The sequence below is a fragment of the Dryobates pubescens genome, chromosome 29, assembly GCF_014839835.1.
Source record: "Dryobates pubescens isolate bDryPub1 chromosome 29, bDryPub1.pri, whole genome shotgun sequence".
In the NCBI taxonomy this organism is placed as follows: Eukaryota; Metazoa; Chordata; class Aves; order Piciformes; family Picidae; genus Dryobates; species Dryobates pubescens.
This window is the reverse complement of record NC_071640.1, coordinates 780,378-802,054: the sequence shown is the minus strand read 5'-3', so window position 1 is coordinate 802,054 and position 21,677 is coordinate 780,378. Positions and strand designations below refer to the sequence as shown.

The following is a 21,677-nucleotide window of genomic DNA, read 5'->3' as shown; positions in this document are numbered from 1 at the left end:
GACACTTTGCTCTGCCTTCTGCTTGCAGAAGGGGAGGGGAGGAATGCCTGGCATGCAGCTGGGAGCCAGTGGAAGAGTGGAGGAGCTCCAGCAGGAGTGAAATGGGGCAGGGAAATGCTTCTGGCCCTCTTGAGAGCTGCTCCTGTCAGGTGTGGGCCTTACAGGAGTGGCATTCGTGGAGAGCTAAGGCTGTGCTGTGCTGGGAGGAGAGCTGGCAGTGGATGGAGTGGGAGAGCTGTGGCAGAGCCCTGCACAGAGATCTTTCTCCCCTCTCCTGCCTCTCTCTCTTCCCAAGCAGAAGCCTCTGAGGTGCTTCTGCCCTCTGTGGTCAGTGGGAAATGGGGTGAGAGGGAAGGGCTGCATGTGCTGGGCAGGAGCCCTGCTGCCCTCCCAGCTCCTGGCAGCCCTGAGCTGCTCCCAGGATGCTTCCTGGCAGCCTGCAGCCAGCTCCATTCAGCTCTTGCTGGGCAAACCTCTCAGCAGGGTCCTGTCTGTGGCTCAGAGCTGCTTTGCTGTGCCAGCCCCTGGTGGGAGAGGCAGAGCCAGGGCAGCTCAGCAGGTGCCTCAGCCTGGGGTGGTGGGCAGGCATTGCCTGTGTGCCTTGGCTCCCCCTGCCCTGGGGATTTGCAGCCTTATTTTTGGAAGGGGCCTGGGGGGAGCTGGGCTCCAGCTCTGAGCTCTCCCTGGCTGCTTGCAGGCTGCAGTGGGGGAGCCCAGGAAACAGCCCTGGAAGGGTGGAAGCATTGAGTCATGAGGGCTGGAAAAGCTCTCTGAGATCATCCAGGCCAAGCACAGCCCAGCACCACCATGGCCACAGGTGCCATGGCCACAGGGCTGTGGGACACCTCCAGGGCTGGGGACTCCACCACCCCCCTGGGCAGCCTGTGCCAGCCCCTGAGCACTCCTGCAGCAGAGAGATTTTTCCTCCTCTCCAACCTAAGCCTCCCCTGGCACAGTTTCAGGCCATTTCCCCTCCTCCTGTCAGCTGAGAGCAGGGAGCAGAGCCCAACCCCCACCGCCCTGCAGTCTCTCAGGGAGCTGCAGGGAGCAGTGAGGGCTCCCTCAGCCTCCTGCAGGCTGAACACCCCCAGCCCCAGGGCCTGGATCCAGGCCTGGTGGAGCAGGGCAGGCAGTGTGAGCAGCTCAGCCCCTCCTGCCCTGGCTGCCTGTGCCTTGTCCTTTCTGGCTGCCCTGTGCTCTGCTCTGACTCCTGTCCCTGCCATCCTCATCCTGTTATCTCCCAGGCTGCTGGGGTCCTTCCCCAGGGCTTGCCATGGAATGCTCTGGAAACAGCAGAGCTGGCAGTGGGGAAGGTGACAGCTCCTGCAAGGGCTGGGGTCAGACCCAGAGCCCTGAATTAGGCATCTCTGGAGCCTGGCTCTGCACCAACCTCTTCAAAAGGAGTCTTGAAGAGAGAGCTTCTGTATCCCAGTGCCCACATGGAGTGGCTGTGGGAGTGCTGAATGCTTCCAGCCAGCAAAGGCCTTTGCTGAGCTCAGCAAAGCTAACAGCAGTGCTTCACACTGCTGCTGGGCAGGGAGCTGAGCTCCTTGGTGGTGAGCAGCAGCGTGGCCAAAGCAGCCCCAGGGAGGTCAGGAGGTGCTGCCTGGGGTGGGAGGTGGAGGGGGTCCTGCATTCAGAGTGGGGAGGCTTGGAGGGGACCTCTGGGGACTGAGCCCAACCCCCTGCCAGGGCAGGGGCACCCAAGGAGCTCACCCAGAGCACCTCCAGGTGGGTCTGGAGACTCCAGCACCTCCCTGGGCAGCCTGCTCCAGGGCTCTGTCCCCTTACAGGAGTGGCTCCTCCTGTTCAGATCAACTTCTGCTGTTCCAGGTTGTGCCCAAGGCCCCTGGTGCTGGCACTGGGCACCCTTGATCAGCATTGATCATTACCCTTGATCAGCATTGATCATTACCCTTGATCAGCATTGATCAGCACCCTTGATCAGCATTGATCAGCACCCTTGATCAGCATTGATCAGCTCCCCCTCAGGCTGCTCCCCTCCAGGCTCACCATCCCTGAGTGCCTCTGCTGCTCCCAGGGGTGCTCCAGCAGCTCTGCAGCCTGCTGAGGGCAGCTGCTGCCACCTTGGAGCCCTGCCTGGCTTGCTGCAGTCACCCTGGGGCCGGCCTGGGGTCAAGCCCTGGCAAGGGCCCCCTGGGGTGTTCAGAGGGGAGGAAGCCCAGAGCCCAGCGGCGCTGAGGAGCTGCTGCTGGCCCTGCTGCTCCTCTCAGCAGGGTGCACAGAGCTCTTGAGGGCTTTTGCCTTTCTCCAGCCCTCAGCACAGGCAGCCCCTGGGCAGGGGAGCGGTGCTGAGCTGCTGGGGGGGCAGGGGAGCGGTGCTGAGCTGCCTGGGGGGGCAGGGGAGCGGTGCTGAGCTGCTGGGGGGGCAGGGGAGCAGTGCTGAGCTGCTGGGGGGGGCAGGGGAGCGGTGCTGAGCTGCCGGGGGGGGGCAGGGGAGCGGTGCTGAGCTGCTGGGGGGGCAGGGGAGCAGTGCTGAGCTGCCGGGGGGGGGCAGGGGAGCGGTGCTGAGCTGCTGGGGGGGCAGGGGAGCAGTGCTGAGCTGCTGGGGGGGGCAGGGGAGCGGTGCTGAGCTGCTGGGGGGGCAGGGGAGCGGTGCTGAGCTGCCTGGGGGGGCAGGGGAGCGGTGCTGAGCTGCTGGGGGGGCAGGGGAGCAGTGCTGAGCTGCTGGGGGGGGCAGGGGAGCGGTGCTGAGCTGCCGGGGGGGGGCAGGGGAGCGGTGCTGAGCTGCTGGGGGGGCAGGGGAGCAGTGCTGAGCTGCTGGGGGGGGCAGGGGAGCGGTGCTGAGCTGCCGGGGGGGGGCAGGGGAGCAGTGCTGAGCTGCTGGGGGGGGCAGGGGAGCGGTGCTGAGCTGCCTGGGGGGGCAGGGGAGCGGTGCTGAGCTGCTGGGGGGGGCAGGGGAGCAGTGCTGAGCTGCTGGGGGGGGCAGGGGAGCGGTGCTGAGCTGCCGGGGGGGGGCAGGGGAGCAGTGCTGAGCTGCTGGGGGGGGCAGGGGAGCGGTGCTGAGCTGCCGGGGGGGGGCAGGGGAGCAGTGCTGAGCTGCCGGGGGGGGGCAGGGGAGCGGTGCTGAGCTGCTGGGGGGGCAGGGGAGCGGTGCTGAGCTGCTGGGGGGGCAGGGGAGCGGTGCTGAGCTGCCGGGGGGGGGCAGGGGAGCGGTGCTGAGCTGCTGGGGGGGCAGGGGAGCGGTGCTGAGCTGCTGGGGGGGCAAAGCCCTTCTCGGCTGGGGAGGGACTGAGTGCAGCCCCTGGGAGCAGCAGCAATGCTCCCTGCAGCTGCTGCAGGAGCTGAGGCTGAACTGGGGAGCCTGGGGCTGGGTGGTCCCTGCTGCCCTGCCCTGCCTGGGGGGGCCCCTGCTGCCCTGCAGGAGGCTGGCTGGGCTGGGCAGAGCTTGGGCAGGATCAGGGCTGAGGAGCAGAGAGCTGCCTGCAGGCAGGGCTGCAGTGTGCTGTGCCTCAGGCCTGGCTGCTGCTGGGGGCAGAGCAGGGCCAGGCTGGGGCCTGGCTCCATCCAGGGCTCTGCTCTCTGCAGTGCTGCTTCTCTGTTGTGCTCCACAAAGAGCACATGGGAGAGGCTGGAGGCCTGCTGGAGGCAGGAAGTGCAGCCCTGGGTGGCAGGCAGTGCTGAGGAAGTGCTGGTGCCTGGGCAGGGGGCAGGCTGGCAAGTGGCAGCCTTGTGGTTAGCTGTGGGGGGCCTGCAGCTGGCCAGGGGCTCCTGGGGGGCAAAAGCCCAGGGCTGGCCTCAGCCTCTCTGGAAATGCTTCTGTTTGCTCCAGGGAGACCTCAGAGCTGCATCTCAGTGTCTGCTGGGGAGGGACTGCTCAGAAGGGGCTGTGGGGACAGGGTGAGAGGCAGTGGATGGAAGCTGGAGCAGGGCTGGGCTGGGCACCAGGAGGAGGCTCTGCACAGGGAGGGGGAGACACTGGCACAGGCTGCCAGGGCTGGGGGCTCTGTCCCTGCAGCCATCCTGGCTGTGTCCCTGGGCAGCCTGCTGTGGCTGGAGCTGTCCCTGCTGGGGTTGGACAAGGTGCCCTTGGAGGCTCCCTTCCAGCCCAGTGCCGTCTGTGACTTGGATGAGGGCTGAGGCTTCGTGGCTGAGCTGCAGCCTGGCCATGCAGTGCTCAGCAGCAGGAGCTCTGTGCTGTGCCAGTGCCCTGGCTGGCTCTGCTCACCCTGGGCATCACTCACAGGCACCCAGCACTGGGGGACACCACAGCCTTCTGTCTTCACTCCTGTTCTGAGTCCCCAGCCCCTTGGTCTCATTCCATCTTGGCCTGCAGAGCACTGGGATCCTCCCCAGAGGAGAAGGAATCTGCCTGGAGGGCCCCAGGACTCTGAGAGTGGCTCAGGGGCTCTCTGTCCATGGCTGCCAGAGGCTCTCCTCTTGAAGACCCCTGGCCCCAGAGGTGCTCTGCCAGAGGGTTCCACCATGGCACAGAGCTCTGTGCAGGGCTGGCTGGGGGCCAGGCTCAGGGCCGGGCTCAGGGCTTGACCTGGACTCTCTCTTTGGCTGAGAGCAGCTTCAGTGAAGCCTAGGAGCAGAGCTCCCAAAGGCTGTCTGGGCTGGGGGGAGCTGGCAGAGGCAGCTGAGCAGCACCCAGTGACCTCCTGGGCCTTGCTGGCAGGGAGGAGCAGCTCCCCTCTGGCCCTCAGCCCCTGTGAGCAGCAGGATCGGTGCTGCCCGTGGGGCAGGCTGAGGCCAAGCCTGCTCTCCCTGCTGGGCAGGGGCTGCAGCCAGGATCTCTCTGGGAGGTGATTCAGCTGCTCAGGGCCCAGCCCTGTGTTCAGAGGGCAGCTGGGGAGTCCTGGGAGCTGCAGGGAGCTCTGCCCAGGGGCTCCAGCTGCTGTTTGATCCATCAGAGCCAAAGGCTGGCCAGGAGGCTCCTGGCTGCTCTCTCCAAGCCTTTGGAGCCCTCTGGGACCCAGCAGCAGGGCTGCAGCAGCGGGGTGGGGGGGGGGAAGGGAGGTGTGGCTGTGAGGAAGAGGAGGAGGAAGGCTGGCACACACTTGCAGGATGCCAAGGGACTGGAGGCCTTTCTGTCATCGGGGTTGGGGGCTCAGGGTCCAGCCCAAGCTCTGGGGCCCACACTGTGCCCATGGCCTGGCACACAGCTCAGGGCAGGCCCAGCTCTCAGCACTTGGGTCTCTGCTCTGATGCCCTTGCTGGGTGCTTGTGGCAGCGCCTGCATCCCTCTGGCCCTGCTGGATGCTCTCCCTCCCTGGCTGCTCCCTGGCTGAGCAGCTCTGAGCATGAGCAGCTCTGAGCACAGGCAGCTGGGGCAGGCTTAGCCCTGGGGCTTGTCCCTTCTCAGCCCGGAGCTGAGGCCTGGGAGGTGCTGCTGCTCCTTCCCCTCGCACCCCATGGAAGAACAGACCCAGGAGCAGCTCTTTGGTCTTCCAGCTGCTGCCAGCTGGGACCATGGCTGCTGGGGTTTCAGTTCCTTGCTGGAAGGTGTGCAGAGCAGGGGGAGTTCCCAGCCCCCAGGCAGGGGAACCCCTCTGGCATGGAGAGAGGAAGCTGGGAAGGAGGCAAGGGGAGGAGGAGTGTCAGCCTCTGGGGGCTGCAGCGTGAGATGTGCCTGCAGCTGGAGTGCAGCCTGGGAGCCTGGCACTGGGCTGGGGGAGGGCAGGCTCAGACAGTTCCCTGCTCTCTTGGGGCTCTCTCTTGCTTGGGGGCAGGAGGAAACCTCCTGAGCAGTGTGCTTGAGAATTCAGAGCCTCACAAGTGTTGGGTTGGAAGAGGCCTCTGAGCTCAGCCAGCCCAGCACCACCATGGCCACCAAACCCTGGCCCCAGGTGCCATGGCCAGAAGCTTCCTGACCTGCTGGAGGCCAGGCTGGAGGAGGCCCTGAGCAGCTGAGCCTGGTTGAGAGGAGTCCCTGGGCAGGGTTAGGGCTGGAGCAGAGGAGCTCTGAGCTCTGCTGTGTGACTGATGCCCTGCATGGCCCTGCCCAGGAGCCAGGGGCTGCAGGAGGCAGCTGCACCTCTGCTGCACCTCTGCCACTGCTGCCTGGCTGCAGGTCTGGCTCCTGCCAGGAGAAGGATTTGCTGCCCAGGTGCCTGAGCTGCAGCCCCCAGCAGCTCCTGCAGGCCTGGTGCTGAGGCTGGGCTGGAAGTGTCCCTGCTGCAGGCAGCCCAAGTGGCCAGCAGCACTCTGCCCCTGCCAGCCTCAGGCTGCCCCACACTGGGCTGCCCCTGGGGGTGCCAGGCTGCTCTGGAGCTGGAGCCTGGCACTGTCAGAGTGTGTGCCCCCTGCTCAGGGGGGGCTGTGGGGCTGGGCCTCAGTTTCCCTCTTCTCTTCAGCTGTCTCCTGCCCTGTGGAGCCTCTCAGGCAGGCCAGGGGGGGCTGGGCTGGGTGCTGCTGTGCTCAGCTCCCTGCAGGCCCAGAATGTGAGTGGGAGAGGGTCCCTGTGGGGTCCCAGTGGGGTCCCTGTGGGTGCCCTGTGCCTGCTGCTCCTTTGGCCTCTGGCCCCAGCCAAAGCTGCTCCCTGGCAGTGCTGAACAGATGCTCTGTGTGCTGCTGGGGCTCAGCTCCTTCCCCCTCTCCCTGCCACCTCCTTGGCTGCATTCCTGTGCTGCTTTCCCTGTGATCTGCTTGCTGGGAGCTGGAGAGGTGCTGGGGGGGCCCCGGGGGGGCTCTGTGCAGGGGCTGCAGCCTGGCACTGAGCTGCAGCTCCTGCTGCCCAGGGTGAGCCTCAGCCAGGGGCTGGAGCTGAGCCCCTGGGGCTGGGCAGGGGCAGGGCTTAGCTTTGCTCTGCTCTGATTCTTTCCCCTCCTGAAGGAGGAGGCCCAGGAGGCCCCAGGAGGTTTTAGCAGCCCTGAGCCTCTGCTTAGCTTTGCCCTGGGGGCTGGGGCTGCAGGGCCTCATCCAGCCTGGCCTGCAGCACCCCCAGGCAGGAGGCAGCCACAGCCTCCCTGGGCAGCCTGTGCCAGAGCCTCAGCTCCCTCCTGCTGCAGAGCTTCTTCCCCAGCTGCAGCCTGGCCCTGCTCTGCCTCAGCTCCAAACCCTTGCCCTGGGCCTGGCTCAGACCCCCTCAGGAGCTGCTCCTCTGCAGCCCTGCTGCAGGATCCCTCAGGCCCTGGCTGCGAGGGGCCCCTGGAGCCCTCTGCAGGCTGTTTGCCCTCAGCTGGCACAGGTGAGGAGGTGCAGAGGGTGGCAGAGGTGGCTGGGAGGAGCTTGGGGCTGCAGGCTGCCCTCTGGCCCCAGCTGGGGCTCCCTCCCCTGCTCTGGAGGAGCCTTCTCCCTGCTTGCAGTTTGCAGCCTGGGAGGTGCTGCGGAGCCAGGCCTGGGGGGGCCCTGCCTCAGCCTGCTGGGACAGCTGCCCCTCCCTGGGGCAGCCAGGCAGTGCCCCAGGCCTCAGCCTGCCCCAGGGGGTGCCAGGGAAGGAGCTGCTGCAGCCTGGGCAGAGCCCTGGGCTGCCAGCCTGGGGCCCTGGGCCCTGCCTGCTGCTGGGTGCCAGGGAGCTGTGGCAGCAGCGGGCAGGGTGCTCTGGCACCTCTGGAGGCACATTCCCTGCTGCCAGCCTTGCTGGGCTCCTCTGCCCCCTCCAGCAGCTGGTGCCAGCTCTGGGGCTGTGTGTGGCCCTGGTGCTGGCAGGGGAGCAGCACCTGGGGGTCCTGTCCTGCACAGGGGCAGTGCCCTGGGTGGCTGCAGCCCAGAGCCTGCCCTGCCCCAGGCAGCCCTTTGCCTGCAGGGGCCTGGGCCCTGCCTCCTCTGGGTGCTGCTTGTTCCTCACCTGTGGCCCTGTCCTGCTCCAGCCAGGCTGCTGCCAGCCTCCTGCCCTCCCCCTGCCCAGGCTGAGCCTCTCCTCTCTGCCCCAGCTCCCTGAGCTGCTGCACTGCCCCCAACCACATCCTCCCTCACCTTCCTTCCTGGCTGCTGCCTTAGCACTGCCTGCTGCAGGGGGACAGCAGCTCTGCCTCACCACATCCTCTGGAGGATGCAGCAGGCTGGGGGGAGGAGGCTTTGGTGAGGCAGCAGGAGGGCAGAGCTGCAGGCTTGGGCTCCCCCAGGTGAGGGGGGACAGGGGCAGCTCCCCAGGCCAGGGGCAGGGCCAGGGGCAGCTCCCCAGGCCAGGGGCAGCTCCCCAGGCCAGGGGCAGGGCCAGGGGCAGCTCCCCAGGCCAGGGGCAGGGCCAGGGGCAGCTCCCCGGGCCAGGGGCAGGGCCAGGGGCAGCTCCCCAGGCCAGGGCAGCTCCTGCAGGGCACAGGCAGCCTCTGCTGGGCTCAGGCTCCCTCTGCACTTGGCTTTCCCTGTCCCCTGAGCAGGAGGCTCAGGAGCTCTGCCCTGGCTCTGCAGCTTTGCTCTGCTGCTGTGCCCCTGCTGCCTGCAGCCAGGGGCAGAGGCTGCCCTGCCCCCAGGGGCTGCCCCTGGGCCGTGCCTGGCCCCTGCAGGGGCTGCCCAGCCCTGCACCCTCCCCACAGCTCCTGTGGCTCCCCAGGGCAGCTCCCTCCCTGCCTGCCTGCCTGCAGGAGGCTCTCTGCTGCTCAGCACCCAGTGGGGGCTGCTTGGCTGCAGCAGGGCCCTGCAGCAGGCCCTGCACTCACCTGCTGCCCTCTGGGCACCTCAGGAGGTGCTGCCTGGCTGTGCTGGCATCCCCTGGGGGCTCTGCCAGCCGCCAGCTCGGCTCTCCAGCAGGCAGGGCGAGCACCACAGGAGCTCTGGGGCAGTGATGCCAGCCTGGCCTGGGCACCTGTGCTGCCTCAGGGCCACAGAGGCTGAAGCAGCCTCAGCAAGGGGGGCAGGCAGCTGGGTGGTGTGGGGAGGGGGCTGAGGGCTGGGATGGCATCCAGGGGGGGCTGGACAGGGAGAGCAGCCAGCAGTGGGCACTGGCAGCCAGCAGTGGGCACTGGCAGCCAGCAGTGGGCACTGGCAGCCAGCAGTGGGCAGCAGCCTGGGGGCTGCCAGTGCCTGTTGCCAGAGCTGCAGAGGGGGGGTCCTGCCCCTCTGCTCTGGGCACACCTCACCTGCAGGGCTGGGGCCAGGTCAGGCCCTGGCACAGGCTGCCCGGGGGGGGTGGGGGCCATGGCAGCTGGGGCCCTGCCTTGGCTGGGCTGGGTGACCCTGGGGGTTTTTGCCCCCAACCCAACCGATTCTGTGACTTCCCTCAGTGCCTGCAGAGCCTGGGGGGGGCTGTGGAGCCCTGCAGGGGGCTGTGCAGGGCTGCAGGGGGGGAGGGGGCTGTGGGGTGGGAGTGGGCAGGTCAGCAGGGTGCCCAGGGAGGGGAGCCTGGGGGAGCTCTGCAGCTCTGAGCTGCCTGGGGGAGTTAAAGGGGATTTAGGGGTGCTCCATGCCTCCTGGCATCTGCAGGCCCCCAGGTGCCCTGGGCCGGGCTGTGGGGCACTGGGCCGGGCTGTGGGGCCCTGGGCCGGGCTGTGGGGCACTGGGCCGGGCACTGGGCCGGGCTGTGGGGCACTGGGCCGGGCTGTGGGGCCGGGCTGTGGGGCACTGGGCCGGGCACTGGGCCGGGCTGTGGGGCACTGGGCCGGGCTGTGGGGCCGGGCTGTGGGGCACTGGGCCGGGCTGTGGGGCACTGGGCCGGGCTGTGGGGCCCTGGGCCGGGCTGTGGGGCACTGGGCCGGGCTGTGGGGCCCTGGGCCGGGCTGTGGGGCCCTGGGCCGGGCTGTGGGGCACTGGGCCGGGCTGTGGGGCCCTGGGCCGGGCTGTGGGGCCGGCTGTGTGCTCAGGGAGGCAGAGCTCTCGCTGTGGCTGCTTGCAGGACCAGTTTGAGAGCCTGGAGAAGCACACCCAGTGGGGCCTGGAGGTGCTGGAGAAGTACATCAAGTTCGTCAAGGAGCGCACGGAGATCGAGCTCAGCTATGCCAAGCAGCTCAGGTAAGCTCGGCTCAGGTAAGCTCGGCTCAGGTAAGCTCGGCTCAGGTAAGCTCGGCTCAGGTAAGCTCGGCTCGGCTCGGCTCGGCTCGGCTCGGCTCGGCCCCTCTGGGCTCTGCCCTTGGGGAAGTGGCCTCAAACTGTGCCAGGGGAGGCTGAGGTTGCAGAGGAGGAAAAATCTTTGCTGCAGGAGTGCTCAGGGGCTGGCAGAGGCTGCCCAGGGGGGTGGTGGAGTCCCCAGCCCTGGAGGTGTCCCAGAGCCCTGTGGCCATGGCCCCTGGGGCCGGGGTTTGGTGCCCAGGGTGGTGCTGGCTGAAGTGATCTTGGAGGCCTCTGTGCTGCTGGGCCAGGGGCTGCCCTTGGTGCTGCCAGGCAGTGCCAGCTCTGCAGTGCCAGCTCTGCAGTGCCAGCTCTGCAGTGCCAGCTCTGCAGTGCCTGCCAGGGGTGCTGGCAGTGCTGGTCAGGTCTGCTGCCCAGAGGCCTTGAGGTTGATGTCTGACCCTGCAGCTGCACTCCTCTGCTGCTGGGGCTGCTCACACTGCCCAGCTGCTGAGCTCCCCTGCCTGGGCAGGGTTCCCTTCTCCTTGGCAGCAGCTGCTGGGGGCAGGCAGGTTTGGCTGCCCACCAGGCTCCCCTGCTGCTGGAGCTGCCCCTGCGAGGGGCTGGCTGACCCCTGGGCCCCTCCTGCTGGGGGGTTGGAGAGCATGGAGTGGTGCAGGGGTAGAGGATGGGCTGGGAGGGAGCTCCAGAGGTGGAGGACCACAGCTGGAGCCTGTGGGCTCCATGACCTTCATTTGTGACCTTCCTGGCTGCAGAATCTGCTCCCTCCCTGCAGCCCCTTCCCTGGGCGCCCTGCAGCCCCTTCCCTGGGCGCCCTGCAGCCCCTTCCCTGGGCGCCCTGCAGCCCCTTCCCTGGGCGCCCTGCAGCCCCCTCAGAGCCCAGCGGGGAGGGAGGCCCCAGGGATGTCTGCATGCAGAGGGTGGGCAGGAGGTGGCAGAGGGTGGGCAGGAGGTGGCAGAGGGAGCTGTGTGCCCTGGGGGCTGTGCTCTGGGTTCTTGGTCAACATTCAGTTAGTTAAATGCTTTGGGTTTGGTTTCTTTTAGGAACCTGTCCAAGAAATACCAACCCAAAAAGAACTCCAAGGAGGAGGAGGAGTACAGGTAGGTGCCTGACCCTGCTGGGGGCTGGGGGGAGAGGAGGGGGAGCAGGGAGAGGGAGCAGGGGGAGAGGAGGGGGAGCGGGGAGAGGGAGGGGGAGCGGGGAGCAGGGGGAGAGGAGGGGGAGCGGGGAGAGGAGGGAGGGGGAGCAGGGGGAGAGGGAGGGGGAGCAGGGCTGGCTCCAGGCCGGGGTCCCACCCCTGCAGGCGGGGCCGGGGCCGAGCCGGGGCCGAGCCGGGGCCGTGCTGTGCCCGCGCAGGTACACCTCCGGCAGGGCCTTCCTGGCCACCCTCAGCGAGCTGAGCGACTACGCCGGGCAGCACGAGGTGATCTCGGAGAACATGAGCGCCCTGATCGGCGCCGAGCTGCACCGCTGCCTGCTCGACCTCAAGCAGGAGAGGAAGGCGGTAAGGGAGCCCTGCCCCCGGGCAGCACACCTGATGGGTGGCTTGGGATGGCCAGGGGTGCTGCTGGCAGAGCTCTGCTGCTTGCTGCCCTCAGCTGCAGGGGCTGGGGAGGGAGAAGACCTTGGGAAATGCTGGAGGTGAACCAGCAGCACAGCTGAGGCAGGGAGCCACAGGGGGGCTCAGGCTGGGAGGGACCCCAGAGCTCCTCTGCTCCAGCCCTGACCCCGCCCAGGGACTCCTCTCAGCCAGGCTCAGCTGCTCAGGGCCTCATCCAGCCTGGCCTCCAGCACCCCCAGGCAGGAGGCAGCCACAGCCTCCCTGGGCAGCCTGGGCCAGGGTCTCAGCTCCCTCCTGCTGCAGAGCTTCTTCCCCAGCTCCAGTCTGACCCTGCTCTGCCTCAGCTCCAAACCCTTGCCCCTGGGCCTGGCTCAGACACCCTCAGGAAGTCTCTCTGCAGCCTTGCTGCAGCATAACCAAAGTGCTGCTTGCAGCTGGGAGCCTTCTGCAGGGGCTGGGCTCTGCTGCTGCCTTGGGAGTGAGAGGCCAGAGGCCCTCAGCTGTGGGGGGCTGGGAGCAGGGGAAGTGAGTTTGGGGAAGCTGGAGCTCGTACAGGGCTTGAGGAAACTGGAGGCTTCCTGTATGGCTCTGGGCAGGCCTCCTGCCCACACTGCTCCTCTGACCCTTAGGATGGGGCAGTGATGGAATCCAGGCAGCTGGGCTCTCCTCCTCAGCTCCAAACCATTGCCCCTGGGCCTGGCTCAGACCCCTTCAGGAGAAGTCTCTCTGCAGCCTTGCTGCAGGATCCCCTCAGGTCCTGGCAGGCAGCTCTGGGGTCCCCCCTGGAGCCTTCTCCTCTGCAGGCTGCACAGCCCCAGCTCCCTCAGGCTGTGGAAGCCTCATCCTCATCCTCCTCCCTGGAGGTTTGTGAGGCCAGGCTGGATGTGGCTCTGGGCAGTCTGGTGTGAGGTGTCCCTGGCCGTGGCAGGGGGTGGCACTGGGTGAGCCTGGAGGCAGCCAGGGCCTGAGGAGCTCAGGGGGATGAGCAGCTGGGCTCTGGGGGGCCTGGGTGACAGCCAGGCAGAGCAGCAGGGGCTGGGGGGTGCCAGGCAAGGGCACCTTGGTGAGTGCCAGCTGGAGGAGATGTTAGCTGAGGCTGGGGTTCGGTCAGCAGCCAGAGGAGCTCTGCTCAGATCACTGTGCCGCAGCCTGGGGGGCAGGAGGGTGGCAATGGGGAGCTGGAGGGAGCAGTGCAAGGTGGAACTGCTGCAGGGATTGATGAGCCTGAGCCTAACCAAGCCCTGCGGCTCTGCGGCTCTGCGGCCCCTGCGGCCCCTGCGGCCCTGCGGCCCCTGCGGCTCTGCAGCCCTGCGGCTCTGCGGCCCTGCGGCTCTGCAGCCCTGCAGCCCCTGCGGCTCTGCGGCCCCTGCGGCCCCTGCAGCCCTGCGGCTCTGCGGCCCTGCAGCTCTGCAGCCCTGCGGCCCCTGCGGCTCTGCGGCCCCTGCGGCCCCTGCAGCCCTGCGGCTCTGCGGCCCCTGCGGCTCTGCGGCCCCTGCAGCCCTGCGGCTCTGCGGCCCCTGCAGCCCTGCAGCCCCTGCGGCTCTGCGGCCCCTGCAGCCCTGCAGCCCCTGCGGCTCTGCGGCCCCTGCAGCCCTGCGGCTCTGCGGCCCCTGCAGCCCTGCGGCTCTGCGGCCCTGCGGCTCTGCGGCCCCTGCAGCCCTGCAGCCCCTGCGGCTCTGCGGCCCCTGCAGCCCTGCGGCTCTGCGGCCCTGCGGCCCCTGCGGCCCCTGCAGCCCTGCGGCTCTGCGGCCCCTGCGGCTCTGCGGCCCCTGCAGCCCTGCGGCCCCTGCGGCTCTGCGGCTCTGCAGCCCTGCGGCCCCTGCAGCCCTGCGGCTCTGCGGCCCCTGCAGCCCTGCGGCCCCTGCGGCTCTGCGGCTCTGCAGCCCTGCGGCTCTGCAGCCCTGCAGGGGCCTCTGCAGCCCTGCCCGTGGCTCTGCAGCCCTGCAGGGGCCTCTGCAGCCCTGCCTGCGGCTCTGCAGCCCTGCGGCTCTGCAGCCCTGCGGCCCCTGCGGCTCTGCGCCCCTGCAGCCCTGCAGCCCCTGTGGCTCTGCGGCCCCTGCGGCCCCTGCAGCCCTGCGGCCCCTGCAGCCCTGCAGCCCTGCGGCTCTGCGGCCCCTGCGGCTCTGCGGGCCCTGCGGCTCTGCAGCCCCTGCAGCCCTGCGGCCCTGCGGCCCCTGCAGCCCTGCAGCCCGCTGAGCCAGGCAGCTGCCAGGCCCATGCTGGGGCCTGCTGTGGGGCTGCCTGAGCAGGGGGCAGGCCCTGCCTGTGCCCTGGCTGCTCACCTGCTCTCCTCTGCCTCTCCACAGCACTTCCAGGAGGGCAGGAAGGCTCAGCAGCACATGGAGACCTGCTGGAAGCAGCTGGAGGCAGTGAGTAGCAGCTGCCTGGGGGCACTCTGCAGCCCCTGCCCCACAGTCCCCGGCAGGGTGGCTCCAGGGGAGGGGGCTGGGGGCAGGGGGCCGGGGAAGGGCACAGGGAGGTGCCCCTGGTGCCTGCAGCCTGGCAGCTCTGGGGCAGGGGCTGCTGTGGGTCCTGCTCCCCTGGCTCTTCCCAGGAGCTGAAGGCTTCTCCCTGGGCCCTGCAGAGCAAGAGGAGGTTCGAGAGAGACTGCAAGGAGGCAGAGAGGGCCCAGCAGTACTTCGAGAAGATGGATGCTGACATCAATGTCACCAAGGCAGATGTGGAGAAGGTGAGGGCCAGGGAGGCTGCTGGGAGGCTGCTGGGGCAGGGGCAGACAGCTGGAGAGCCTCAGCCCCACTGCTGGAGCCAGCCCCTGAGGCTCAGTGCTGGCTGCAGAGGGGGCAGAGGGATCTGTGGCAGCTGGGAGGCTGCTGGCTGAGCTCAGAAGGCAGAGCCTGGCCCTGCAGCCACTCACTGGGGAGGGTGGGGAAGGAAAAGGTTATCACAACGAGTGGAATGTGGACTAATATTGCTGAACAGAGAGCAGAGTGTTTGCCAAGGCCATGTGTGAGCCTGGGCTCAGCCAGGCCAGCCTCAATGGTGGCCTTTCTCTGCCTGCCCTGGGGCTGGGCTGCCCCTGGCAGCTCCCTCTGCACAGTGGAGCATTGTTGAGCTGGGGGCAGCTGGGGGCAGCTGGGGGCAGCTCTGCCCACCTCACCCCAGGGGCACTGCCACCTCCTCCTCTTGCAGCCCTCTGGCTCCTCCTGCCCCTGAGGGCTTGGCTGCTGCCCTCCTGCTCCCAGAGCTCCCCAGGCTCTGGCTGGGCCCAGGGCCGGTGCTGCTGCCCAGGCAGTGGCACCAGGGGCCTGTGGGGGACACCCTGGCTGCCCCAGCTTGTGCCAGGGCTGGGCTTGGCCTCCTGCACCGTGCAGTGGTGGCAGGAAGCCTGCAGTGGCCACAAGCCATCAGAAGGAGAGAGCTGCAAGTCCCTGCTGCCCCAAGAGCCAGGCTGCAGGAGGCTCTGAGGGGCTCCTCACCCTCCAGCCCTTGTGGCCTCTCAGCAGGAGATGCTGTGGCAGCTGCCAGCAGCTTGCTGCCCACATGCTGGGGTCAGGAACCACAGCAGTGGCAGAGGAGCAGACCAGGAGTCCCTTCCCTCCTCCTCTCCCCAGCTGCTCCCAGAGGTGGCTCAGTGGCCATGGTGGGGGCTTTTGCCTGGCTCCTCCTCAGGAAGCCTCCAGCCCACCCCCAGGCAGGACCAGCTCAGAGGGAGGTTTGCTTTGTGCTCCCTGCAGAGCCTCACTTTGCTCTCTCAGGGGCTTGCAGCTCGCTGCAGGGCAGCTGCTGGCCCCAGATGGCTCCAGGGTGATCCAGACCTGGCTCCCCAATGCTCCCTGCACAGCTCCCCTCCCCTCCTCCCTCTCCTCTGCCCCCTCCTGTGTCAGCTCCAGGCCCAAGGTGTCCCTGTGCTGCTCTGAGCTGCCTCAGCTGCTGCTCCCCTGGGGGGTGGCTCTTGGCTTGGCTCTGCAGTGGCAGAGCTGAGGGCAGCAGGAGACAGCTCAGGCTGCTTGCTGTCTCCAGGGGCTTTCCCCACTGCCCTCTGACTTGCAGCTCTGCCCTCTCCAGGCTCTGTGGAGCCCCAGAACAGCCTCAGCTTTGCATAAAGGCTTCAGGCCTCCTGGCTCAGGGCCTGGGCTGCAGAGCCCCTGGTGCCTGAGCTGCACTGCTCCCTTGCCTTGGCTCAGTCCTCGGGGCAGTGTGAGCAGCCTGTGTCTCCCTCCTCCCCCAGAGCAGAGCTGGCCTCTCTCCCTGCCCTGCAGCCACAGTCCTGCAGCACCCAGCTGGGGAAAGCCTGCTGGAGAGGCTCCTGGAATGCCCTCAGCAGTGCCCAGGGGGTGCCCTGCTTGTGCAGCCTGGGGGGGCAATCTGTCCCCTGGCTGAGCACCATGGAGGTGGCTGAGTTGCAAAAGCTCTCTGAGGTCATCCAGTCCAACCCTCAGCCCCAGCATGGCCACAGGGCCCTGGAGCACTGCAGGGGTGAGGACTCCTCCACCTCCCCAGGCAGACAGCTGCAGCCTGGCTGCTTGGTGCTGGGGCCCTGGCATTCAGGGCACAGCCATGGCCTGGCAGCAGCTGGGAGGTGCTGAGTGGCTCAGGACCCTGGGCACATGCTGCACTCCTCCATTCCCCTGGGATGGTGCTTCCCAGAGTGCCCTGGGCTGGGAGGGAGCCTCCAAGGTCCCTCACCCAAGCCCTGCAGGCAGCAGGGGCAGCTCCAGCCAGAGCAGGCTGCCCAGGGACTCAGCCAGGCTGAGCCTGGGTGCCTGCAGGGCTGGGGCCTCAAGCCCCTCCCTGCATTGTTCCCTGCCCCATCCCCTCCTGTCCCAGGCAAGGATTTCCCTCTTCTTTCCCCCTGCTCCTGTCCTCAGCTCCCCTTCTCCCTTCCTGCCTTCAGGGCAGCAAGCTCCAGCCCTTTGCTGCTTGCCAGGCTCAGGGAGCCCTCGGTGCAGGGCAGCCAGCAATGGAGCTGCAGTTGGAGGCTGTGCAAAGCCAAGCCTGGGGCCCTGGCCCTGCTTGGAGAGCCTGGCAGCATCCCCACTGCTGCTCATGAGCCTGCAGAGGCTGCCAGGGGGCTGCTGCCCAGGGGGGTCCTGCTGCTGGGGGGCTGCTGCCCAGGGGGGTCCTGCTGCTAACAGCAGCTCTCAGCTGGGCTGGGGGGGGGCAGGGCCAGAGCCTGCAGCTGAAAGTCTGTGAGCAATTGAGAGCATTCCTGAGGCTGGTGCAGTGCCTCTGAGTCTGCCTTCACCAGTAAGGGACTCTGGCAGGGGCTGGGCAGCTGAGAGGGGGGCCAGGGGGGCTCTGCCTCTTGCCTTTCACCCTGCTGTGGGTTCCCCCAAGACAGCTCTCCCTTGGCAGGCAGTGCCTGGCAGGGCTGCAGCTCCCAGGCTGGGGCTGGAGAAAGGAAGGAGCTGGGGGGGGAGAATGGGAGAGCAGGAAGGGGAAAGCAAACTGGAGCAGAGTGTTGGCAGTGAGTGGCAGCAGCTCAGCCTCTGCTGCAGCAGGGTGCAGGCACCCAGCTCTCAAGCCCAGGGATGACAGCAGCCTAAGAGCCAGACTCCAAGGAAGGAAGAGAGAAACTTCTGGCCCTCCCCCCCCCCGCCCTGTATCTTTATTCTGAGACCCAAATAAGTCACTGGAAAAATATTCCAAGTGTTTGGAGCCTGCCAAATGCATTGCAGGGCCAGGAGGAGCAGAGCCTTGCTGGGGCTCTCAGGCCAAGCTCTGGGGTTGGGAGGGTGCCCAGATCTGCCTCCTCATCTGCTGCCTCCTCTCCCCTGGGGCCACTGAGGAGCCTTTGGTCTCCTCCTCATCCTCACTCAGCTCAGGTCCAGCCTGGGGCTCACTCAGGCTTCAGCCCTGCTGGACCTGCCTGGGAGGGGCTCAGCCCCAGAGCCCAGGCCGCTGAGCTGCAGCCCTGAGGGCAGCCAGCAGTGCAGTGGGGCTGGGGCAGGAGGCACTCAGGCTGTGAGTTCCTCTTGGGAGGGCAGAGGGGGGCTGCCAAGGGGGCCTTGGGCTGCAGCTGGGGGCCAGGCAGAGGCTGGCAGCTGTCACCTTGCCATGGCTGAGCAGGGCTGCCCTGAGCCCAGCCCTGCCTGGGCTGAGCTGTGGCTGCTGGAGCATCCCTGCAGAAGGGAGCTCTTGCAGCTCCCTGGGCAGGGGCAGAGCTCAGAGGCTGCCTGGCTTGGGTTTGCTCTCCCCAGCTGAGCTGATGGTTGTGGTTTCAGCCTTCTCCCCCTGCCCAGCATTCCCTCCTGCTGCTCGAGGCCCTTCTGCAGCAGGGCTGTGAGGGGCTCCTGGCCATGCCTGCAGCTGCTGTGCTTGCAGGAGGGGAGGCTGGCTGGGGGTGAAGGGGAGGCTGAGGTGAGCTGGGCAGGTGGCAGGGGGGAGCCTCCTCCTCTGCAAGCTGAGCTCTGAAACCTCCTGGCAGAGTTTGCTGCCTCCCAGCTCTGGTTGCTAAAATGTTCCATGCTTTGCTGGATCTGTTGTCAGGAAACTGTTGTCTGCCTGAGCAGCTCACAGCAGAGCCCTGCCCTGAGCTGCCTCCCAGGGGTGCTGCAGTTCAGTGTCCCTGCAGCACCCCAGGAGCCTTCCAGTGCCTGCCCAGGCAGCCTGCCCTGCTCCCTCCTGCACTGCTGGGGCACAATCCCTGCTGCACACTCAGCAGTGGCCCAGGGCTGGGCTGGCAGCAGGCAGGGGGGAGGCTGCCTGAGGAGGGAGGGCAACCTGAGGGCGGTTTTGATCCCCAAAGCCGAGCCCTGGGCTCGCTCCCGGCGGCGGCAGAGGCCGGAGCAAGGCTTTGGGCCACAGCCTGGGGCTGCCAGGAGCCCCCTGAGAGCCCAGTGGGGGAGAGGGAAGGTGTCCTGAGTGCCAGGGGGTGGGAGGAGGAGGAGGAAGAGCTGCTGGGGAAGGCCAAGAGCAAGGAAGGAGAAGGCAGCAGAGATAAGCAGATGGGAGAGGGAGGAAGGGAAGCACTCTGGGCAGTGAAGCAGGGAACAGAAGGGCTGGGGAGGGATCAGGAATGGCAGAGGGTCACTTGGGGACAGGCTGGGCAGGGCCAGGAGCGAGATCCAGTGCCCAGTGCTCTGCTGGGGCTGAAGCAAATCAGGAGGGGAGCTGTGGCTCAGCTGCTGCCCAGCCCAGGCTGCCCTTGCCTGGTGCTCTGCACAGCAGTGCTGGGCAAGGAGCTGCAGAGGAGGCTCTGCAGGGGGCATGGGGAGAGCAGCCCAGCAGGGGCAGAGAGGAGGCAGAACTCTGCTGCCCTCCTGGGGTCACTTCCCCCTCCCCCAGCACCCCCAGCCCGGGGCATGAGGTGGAGCAAGGAGAGCGGCCTCGGGGCTGGGAGGGGACCAAACCTGCCCTGGTGCTGTGCAGGCAGGGCTTGGCCATGGGGTGGGGAAGGGAAGGGCTGAGGTGGCACAGGCTGCCCAGGGAGGTGGTGGAGTCCCCGTCCCCGCAGGCCCTCGGGAGCTGCGTGGCCACGGCACCTGGGGCCAGGGTTTGCTGCTGGGCTGGCTGAGCAGGGAGAGCTTTGCCAGCCTGCCTCCATCCTCCAAGAGGAGAGAGCAGCAGCAGCTGAGGCGCCCTGGGGGCTGTGCTTGGTGTGGCTGTGACCAGGAGGAGCTGAGGTCCTCAGCCGGCCTCCCGCTGGGGTCCCTTTGCCGCCCGCGGCGGTGAGCTGCAGGCAGCGCCGCTGAGAGCCCTGCTGTGCTCCCCAGGCCAGGCAGCAGGCCCAGCTGAGGCAGCAGATGGCAGAGGAGAGCAAGGCAGAGTACTGCTCCACGCTGCAGAGGTTCAACAGCGAGCAGCACGAGCACTACTACACACACATCCCCACCATCTTCCAGGTGAGCTCAGCCTGCCCCTGCCCCTGCCCCTGCCCCTGCCGCTGCCCCTGCCCCTGCCCCTGCCCCTGCCCCTGCCGCTGCCCCTGCCCCTGCCCCTGCCGCTGCCCCTGCCCCTGCCCCTGCCCCTGCCCCTGCCCCTGCCCCTGCCCCTGCCCCTGCCCCTGCTGCCGCCCCTGCCCCTGCCGCCGCCCCTGCCCCTGCCCCTGCCCCTGCCGCTGCCCCTGCCCCTGCTGCCGCCCCTGCCCCTGCCCCTGCCGCCCCCCTGCCCCTGCCCCTGCTGCCGCCCCTGCCCCTGCCGCCGCCCCTGCCCCTGCCCCTGCCCCTGCCGCCGCCCCTGCCCCTGCCGCCTGGGCAAGGATGGAGCCTGGGGATGAGTTCTGTGGTGGAGGTGCCCCCTTGGTGCCAGGGCAGGGGGCAGCCTGCCTGGCTTGGCCTGGCCCCACATTTGAGCCCTCAGGCAGGCAGCAGCTGCTGTGTGCTGGGGAGGAGCAGCTGCCCGAGGGGGGGCCGTGCCTGAGGGGGGGCCGTGCCCGAGGGGGGCTGTGCCCAGGGGGCCATGCCTGAGGGGCTGTGCCCGGCCTGCCTGGGCCGTGCCTGAGGGGCTGTGCCCGGGGGGCTGTGCCCAGGGGGCCGTGCCTGAGGGGCTGTGCCCGGCCTGCCTGGGCCGTGCCCGGGGGGCCGTGCCCGGGGGGCCGTGCCTGAGGGGCTGTGCCCAGGGGGCTGTGCCCAGGGGGCCATGCCTGAGGGGCTGTGCCCGGCCTGCCTGGGCTGTGCCCGGGGGGCTGTGCCCAGGGGGCTGTGCCCAGGGGGCCGTGCCTGAGAGGCTGTGCCCGGCCTGCCTGGGCCGTGCCCGGGGGGCCGTGCCCGGGGGGCCGTGCCTGAGGGGCTGTGCCCGGCCTGCCTGGGCTGTGCTGTTGCAGAAGATCCAGGAGATGGAGGCCAGGAGGATCCTGCGGCTGGGGGAGTCCATGAAGGCCTTCGCCGAGGTGGATCGCCAGGTGATGCCCATCATCGGCCGCTGCCTGGACGAGATCACCAGGGCTGCAGAGCTGATTGACCACAACAGTGTGAGTCTGCCAGGGCTGCAGAGCTGATTGACCACAACAGTGTGAGTCTGCCAGGGCTGCAGCTGCCCAGCGCCAGCGCGGCTGCGGGGCTGTGCCGGCACGGAGGCCGCCGGAGGCTGCCGCGGGTGAAGCGTTCGGCCTGGTGCTGAGCTGCCTGTGGAAGAGGAACTGCTGGAGGGAGCCCTGCAGGGGCTGGGGGGGGCTGAAGGGACTGCAGCTGGCTGAGGAAGGGCTGAGAGCCCTGGGGCTGTTGGGTCTGGGGGGGAGAAGGCTGAGAGGGATCTGATCAGTGCCTGTCAGTACCTGGGGGGTGGGGGCCAGGGTGGAGGGGCCAGGGTGGAGGGGCCAGGGTGGAGGGGCCAGGCTCTTTTGGGTGGTGCCCAGTGACAGCACAAGGACAGCAGGTCCAAGCTGGAGGCCAGGAGGTTCCATCTCAGCAGCAGGAGAAACCTCTTTGGTGTGAGGCTGCTGGAGCCTGGAGCAGGCTGCCCAGAGGGGTTGTGGAGTCCTCCTCTGGAGAGCTTCCAGCCCCCCCTGGATGTGTTCTGGGTGCCCTGCCCTGGGCTGGATGATCTCTGGAGGTCCCTTCCAACCCCTCCCCTTCTCAGCACTGATCCCTTGTGTGGGGACCTCGGTCCTGGGAGCAGGCAGCAGCAGGAGAGCTCTGCAGGCACAGGGCTAACCCAGAGGGCAGCTTCTTGCCCCCAGGCTGCCTGTCTGAGGCAGGATGTGCTCAGCTCATTTCCCAGACCCCCTTGGCTCCCACAGAGCCACACTGTTCCTCCTCCCCCTCGTTCTCCCCTTCCAGCAGCAGCCTCTCCCCTTGCTGCCATAATTAATCTCTGAAGCCCTCTGATTGCAGCCCAGGCTCCTGCACAGAGCAAGGAAGCTGCTGGGCAGCACTCCAGACCCCTGCTCATCACCAGTTCTCATTCAGATGAGTTCTGTGTGCCCCAGGCAGCGGAGTGACTGCTGCAGGAGTGGGAAGAGTGGAAGTGCCTCAAGTGCTGGCTGCAGGAATTGCCACAGCCAGCCCTGGCAAAACCTCTCTCTGCTCTCAGATCTTTCTGTGCAGCTGGGAGCTTTGCTGGCAGGCTGTGAAGGAGCTCTTGCAGCTTGCTGACCATCCTTGCAGGAGTTCAAAGCAGCCTCCCTGCTCAACAGGCTGCTGGAGGGCTGCCTTCAGCTCCCTGAAGCAGTCAGCACAAGGGCAGATGTGTTCTCTGCTGCTCCCTTTGTCAGTGGAGCCTTGCTTGCTCCTTCAGCTCTTCTCACTGCTCCCATGAGTGCTTCAAAGACGAGCAGCTTGTGGCCCTCTGCCTCCTGGGGCTTCC

General features: G+C 68.0%; 1 protein-coding gene across 1 annotated transcript in view; it reads left to right on the top strand.

The window, feature by feature from the left end:
• FNBP1 (formin binding protein 1) overlaps positions 1 to 21,677 on the top strand; it is a 46,900-nt gene that overhangs the window by 8,853 nt on the left and 16,370 nt on the right. Inside the window, exons 2-8 of the mRNA XM_054174254.1 lie at positions 9,737 to 9,852; positions 10,954 to 11,010; positions 11,267 to 11,414; positions 13,778 to 13,840; positions 14,056 to 14,160; positions 19,148 to 19,276; positions 20,197 to 20,343. Coding sequence (XP_054030229.1) covers positions 9,737 to 9,852; positions 10,954 to 11,010; positions 11,267 to 11,414; positions 13,778 to 13,840; positions 14,056 to 14,160; positions 19,148 to 19,276; positions 20,197 to 20,343 — 765 coding nt within the window. The remainder of the gene's footprint in view (positions 1 to 9,736; positions 9,853 to 10,953; positions 11,011 to 11,266; positions 11,415 to 13,777; positions 13,841 to 14,055; positions 14,161 to 19,147; positions 19,277 to 20,196; positions 20,344 to 21,677) is intronic.